Source organism: Urtica dioica, chromosome 7 (genome assembly GCF_054948205.1).
Source record: "Urtica dioica subsp. dioica isolate 48M chromosome 7, U.dioica_male_clone48M_v1_H2, whole genome shotgun sequence".
Lineage (NCBI taxonomy): Eukaryota > Viridiplantae > Streptophyta > Magnoliopsida > Rosales > Urticaceae > Urtica > Urtica dioica.
The window spans coordinates 38,284,472-38,290,185 of record NC_142762.1 but is presented as its reverse complement, the minus strand read 5'-3'; the positions used below and the strand labels follow the sequence as shown (position 1 = coordinate 38,290,185).

The window sequence follows — 5,714 nt, the reverse complement described above, 5'->3', positions numbered from 1 at the left end:
CCCGGGCGGCGCTCCTCTGCGCCAGCGCGTCCTCGCCGGCGTCGGCCTCGCCAGACGCGTCGCCCGCGTCCTCCACGACCGGCTCGGCCCCCCCGGGACGAGGGACGTCTCCCCCAAGTCTGGGTTCGCCCCAGACGGCGCCGACTCGGTCGGGCCCGGCCTCCTCCACGCCGGCGTCGGCCTCCTCGGCCTGGTCGGCGTGCTCCCCGGTCGGGATCGCCGCGCGCGACTCTTCTGGCGCGATCCCGGGGCTAGGTCCAGCGCAGACGGCGCCGACCCAGCCAGGCGCGACTCCCCCGGCGTTGGCGGCGGCCTGCGCAGCGCCGCCGGTCTCCTGGATGGTCGCCCCCGCGCGCGCGGCCTCCATGGCGCGTCCCTCGGCCAAGCCGGCCTCGTGCTGGTCGGCCCGGCCATCCCCGGCGGCCGGTGCCATCAGGCCGGCGCTCTCCTGCGGGCGCTGGCCGTCTCCGGCACGCGCGCCCTCACCCTCGTCGGCCAGCCACGTTTCAACCAGTGAAAGATCCTCTCCGGTCATCTCAATAGCGTTGAACGAACGCGATGAGTGTCGAGTGTTGGGTGGTGTTGATGGGGGCGAAAATTGAGCCCAAAAAGCATCCAAATCCACGTGGTTTTCCTCAAACAAATCATGTAAGCCATCGTCAACGGTCCCACATCCCGGGTCAATGGGGTCCATGGCGCGAATAACGAAGCGAGCACGATCGACAAAAATATAATAATAAAAACAACATGAAAGGACGTCGGAGCATACCTCTTGACGGCGGGCTTCTCCGATGGGCCAACGTCGGACTCTGAGTTTACCACGCGATTTACAATCGATGATAAACTCGGGGGGCTAATGTTACCGGTTCGTCTCGGTCCGGTAGATCGACGACGGCCACGCTGGCGGCCGTACTGAGCCCGGCACTCGTCCGGGGCCGGCACTCGCCGTGGCCGGCTCTCCAAGGCCGGCCCTCCTCGGCCGGCGCTCCAAGGCCGGCCCTCCTCGGCCGGCGCTCCAAGGCCGGCCCTCCCCGGCCGGCGCTCCAAGGCCGGCCCCCCTCGGCCGGCGCTCCAAGGCCGGCCCTCCTCGGCCGGCGCTCCATGGCCGGCCCTCCTCGGCCGGCGCTCCAAGACCGGCCCTCCACGGCCGGCGCTCCAAGGCCGGCCTTCCAAGACCGGCCCTCGGCCAAGGGGTTCCTCAAACACCTCTTGGCCGCCTATAAATATGAGGGTCTCTCCCTCGACCCAGGTAATCCGAATTTGAGTACTGAAACGCTGCCGAACTCGTACCTCGCTCGTTTCTCTCAAGTCTCGACCTCTAAACACTAAACCCTCTACAAACCACCTCAATCCTACTAATGTTGAGCGTCGGAGAGGTAAACAGAGGCAACCCCTCTGTTTCCCCTTTGTAGTTCACACCTTTCTGTTCACGTTTCAGGTGCTTGGACGAGATAGAGACCATCTACAGCTAAGGGACGGCTTGGGATACCAAGCCCGAAACGCTCGAGTCGAGGCGAGACCACTTGGTCCGGCCTTGGGTCTAACCGTCTACGACTCCTAAATCGTTGTCCGAAAAACTGCGACAACAAGTATTCTCATAATTTCCTTTTTTTTTGTTTTACACGTGAGAATTTTCAGTCAATTTTAACAACAATGCTAACAGAAGGACTGAAAATGAAAAAGTGACTATCATAAAGGATTGATAAAGCAGTTTTTTTCGTTCGGGATACAACTTGTTAAAGTGGTCAAAGATGAGGGACCAAAAATGTCATTTATCCTATCTTCTTATTGCTTTCCATCATCTCTACCAAACAACATAAGTGATTAATTTCCACTGTTCATTCTATCTTTTTTATTTCATCATTCCTCTTTTCTCTCTTACCAAACAAGACCTTAACGTTGTGAAAGCGATACGAATTTGAGAAAAGAAAAGTTTCCATCTATACAAATATTTATGCCAAGAAACATACATCAAATTAAGGTGTGAAAATAAACAAAAACGAGAAGCAAAATTGTTACATTTATGATATATTTACATCGGATTTCGCTTAACCAAATATAGGTGTGAATAGGAACAAAAAAAAAAAAAAAAATACAGTTCTGGCTAGTAGTTGATACTGGATAGGCTAACGTGAACACTATATATTATAATTTATCTTCTCTTCTCTCTTTTTCTTCTTTAAAAAAAAAAAAAAATTCTATAACAATATTCGAAATCGGTTACGGTTTATGTAGCAGAACAATATTGGAATCTGGAGAAGAAAAAGTCTTGCGTTCGTCGTTGACTATTCTCCACTGCTGAGCAATGTCTTCGGCAATTTTAACGGCGTCAGAGGACGTTCCCAACAAGCCTCTCCTCGTGAAACCAACCGTGTAAAGACCGTTATCACCTTTCCATCCGTCAGGAAACGGCGTCCGAGGCATTCCGTCATCCTTGTTGAAAAAATCACATCCCTGCCAAAAAAAAACAAAAAAGATATACACAAACATTAATTATGTACCAACTATTTTAATAACTCTTTCGATTAAAAACTAAACCACCACAAAAAAAAAAAAAAAAAAAAAAAAAAACAGAATTCAGCTGTCATTTTTATTCAATTTTGCATGGAGAAAAAGAAAGGATTTGTAAGGTAGTGCTGGTCCGTTTCATTGCATGGCTCCAAGGAAGAGGAAAAGGACATGTGATTCATAATAAGATAGAGCTAAAAACTAAAAAAAAAAATAACCAAAACCGATGGAGATGGCAAACTAGGTAAATAACATTAAATCCATGAAGTTGTTTTGTTGTTTATTGATACATAATATTAATAATCAATTTTATTTTACCCGAAGCCAAGTAGGAACATTGCTCTTGTACCCGGTAGCCAAGACAATGGAATCGAACTCTCTCTCTTGTCCATCAACAAACTTCGCTCCGCTTCTCGTTACCTCTTTCACTCCTTCCATAATCTATAATCATTGGACAAAAGGAATTAATTTAAAAATCGATAAAAAAAAAAAAAAAAAAAAAGTTGGAACACTAAATACATATACGTGTAACTGTTCCCCAAAGTACAAATGTACGAATGCAAATGAATTAAATTGTAGTCACCTTTATTTTGCCAGCTTTGATTAACGAGAAAGCACCAACGTCAAGAACCGGGGTTTTTCCGGTGGCGTTCTTGAGCTCCATTGGGCCGGTTTTGGGCCGCCTCAGGCCCAATCGGTCCGTATTCCCCAGAGTCAAGCTCGCAGCAAGTAGAAGAACCTTGTCCACGAGCTTCAATGGAAGCCATTTCAGAAGCGCCATAGCTATCCCAAACGTCGAGAATCCCATTACCTCTCTCGGCAATACATGTACCTAAAAAAAAAAAAAACTGTAAATACACAGCGTGTCCAACAAGAACGATAAAATTATCTTGATCGATGTATGTACTCACGGAGTTTCTGACGACCATGTGAGGGAGGGCGTTATTCCGGCAGAGATCCAGGCTGACTTCCATGCCGGAGTTTCCGCATCCGACGACGAGCACTCTCTGTCCGCGAAACTCGTGGCCGGACCTGTAAGCGGAGGTGTGAACGACCTTGCCGGGAAATCGATCGAGGCCGGGGATTTCGGGGCGGAAGGGGTCGGCGTTTTCTCCGGTGGCGGCGACGAGCCAGCGGGAGACGAAGCGGTGGTCGGGAGTGACGACGGTCCAGAGTCCGGCGGCGGAGTCGAAGGCGGCGGATAGGACGGGTTGGCGGAAGATAGGGCTGACGTGGAAGTGGTGGGCGTAGGATTCGACGTAGGAGACGAACTGGCCTTTGGAGGGGTATTTTGGGAAATGGCGAGGGAATGGGAGGTGTGGGAGGTTGCAGAAGTGCTTTGGGAGGTGAAGTTTGAGTCTGTCGTAGCTTCGCTCTTTCCATAAGGAAGCTATGCTTCCAGACTTTTCTAGAACTATCGACGGAATTCCTTGCCGCCACAAACACGCCGCCACGGCGATCCCTGATGGGCCTGAGCCCACTATTATTGGGCCTTTAACCCACACCGTTTCCGTTGAACCCCTCATTTCTTAAAAAAAAAAAAAAATAATACTAAGCTAGGCTTTGGAGAGGGTTTGTTGAGGGAGAGAGTTTTTTTTTTTCTGTTTTGTTTCTCAAGGCATTTTCTCTTCAGGCGCTTAATTTGTTTCCGTATGTATAGTTTTTTTTGTTTTTTTTCGCAATTGCTGTCGCTGCGTTTATGCAGAGGAAACGAATGGGGGGTTTTGGGAATGGGAAATGCTAGGCTACACATATATATAGTAATATGGATATGTGTATTGAGTGTTTGACATGTCACCCCACTCTAGGCTAGTGTACATATACACAATAATAGTACTGGAGCTAGTAGTAGACGCAATATATATGTGTATATATTTATGTTTATATCTGTAAATATAACAAGTGTGTGAAGAAGAGAAACACCGTTTTTAGTATTCCTTTTAAGTTGGTTATTATGACGAGTCTTGTTTGTTTTTTAGGGACACTGTTGACGAAAATACCAACTCACTCGCTCGCAGCGCTGTGCCTCTTCTCTCTATCTCTCTCTGCAACTTCGAAGCAACGCTACAATATAAACAACGCACCAAATCTTTTCTTTGAAAGCAATTGCTCATTAATACTCTCCACGTATATCCTTGAAATTGTTAAAAATACTAAACAAACAAAAATTTTAAACTCGCATCTGTTTTTTTCCTATTCTTGTTATTTTTCACTCTGTCCTCATTGTGGTGGTTACTTTGGAATGTTATCCTTCCAGTACACGCGAGAGATTGGATTTTTCGAATTTTTCCATTGCTCTCTCTATATAAAAATAAAAAATAAAAAAAGAAAAAAAAAAGAGAGTCCATATAAGATGATGTCTATTATAGTTTATGTGCAACAACTTCCACTAGGTTTTTATTACCAAGTTTATTATTAATTAGATGGTTGAGTTTGAACGTCTCTAGTTTATATTCTAAGATATAAAACCTGGCTGAGATTTTATATATATAGTAAAATATTGACGTACGGGAATTCCTTGTACTGAAGTACAATCTTAAAAATAACTTTATGCTATATAATAATATGAACATACAGCTGCACAATGGTTTTTATTCCTTTTTTTTAATCAACGTTTGTATTCCCGTTTTAAAAGATATTTTTTTAGAGGCACGTGACCATTGAGTTTGAACGTCTATAGTTTATATTCTAAGATATAAAACCTGGCTGAGATTTTATATATATAGTAAAATATTGACGTACGGGAATTCCTTGTACTGAAGTACAATCTTAAAAATAACTTTATGCTATATAATAATATGAACATACAGCTGCACAATGGTTTTTATTCCTTTTTTTTTTAATCAACGTTTGTATTCCCGTTTTAAAAGATATTTTTTTAGAGGCACGTGACCCATTGAGTTTATGAATGTCTTCCCAAAAGGAGTAAATACAAAAGGGATGTAAATATTAATCATGGGACAAAAAGAACATATATACGAACTTATCATGTGATAGTGGTTATATAAAGAGCGTGCATTGAAGCGCGTATGACGAGGATCGCCACGTCAGAAAAATACTTTTACCGTGTCAACAACCGCTCATTAGCCACGTGGCATTCTTTTGGCCATAACTTACCGGCGTATTCGATGTTGACGACCGTCGAACTCGTGTTGAAAGTTAACAACCCAAAACTCTTTGTAACTCGAACGACATTTACCTATGTC

The 5,714-nt window shown here is 45.4% G+C and overlaps 1 protein-coding gene across 1 annotated transcript; it reads right to left on the bottom strand.

Annotated features, from left to right (window-relative positions):
- Positions 1-2,042: 2,042 nt before the first annotated feature.
- On the bottom strand, positions 2,043-4,034 carry LOC149391364 (putative indole-3-pyruvate monooxygenase YUCCA4). Its single transcript, XM_089619979.1, has 4 exons — positions 3,420-4,034; positions 3,092-3,340; positions 2,827-2,949; positions 2,043-2,454 (listed from the first exon to the last, which is right to left on the bottom strand). The coding sequence occupies exons 1-4, from the start codon at positions 4,032-4,034 to the stop codon at positions 2,221-2,223; spliced, it is 1,221 nt and encodes a 406-aa protein (XP_089476105.1). The 3' UTR covers positions 2,043-2,220.
- Between the last annotated feature and the right edge of the window lie 1,680 nt (positions 4,035-5,714).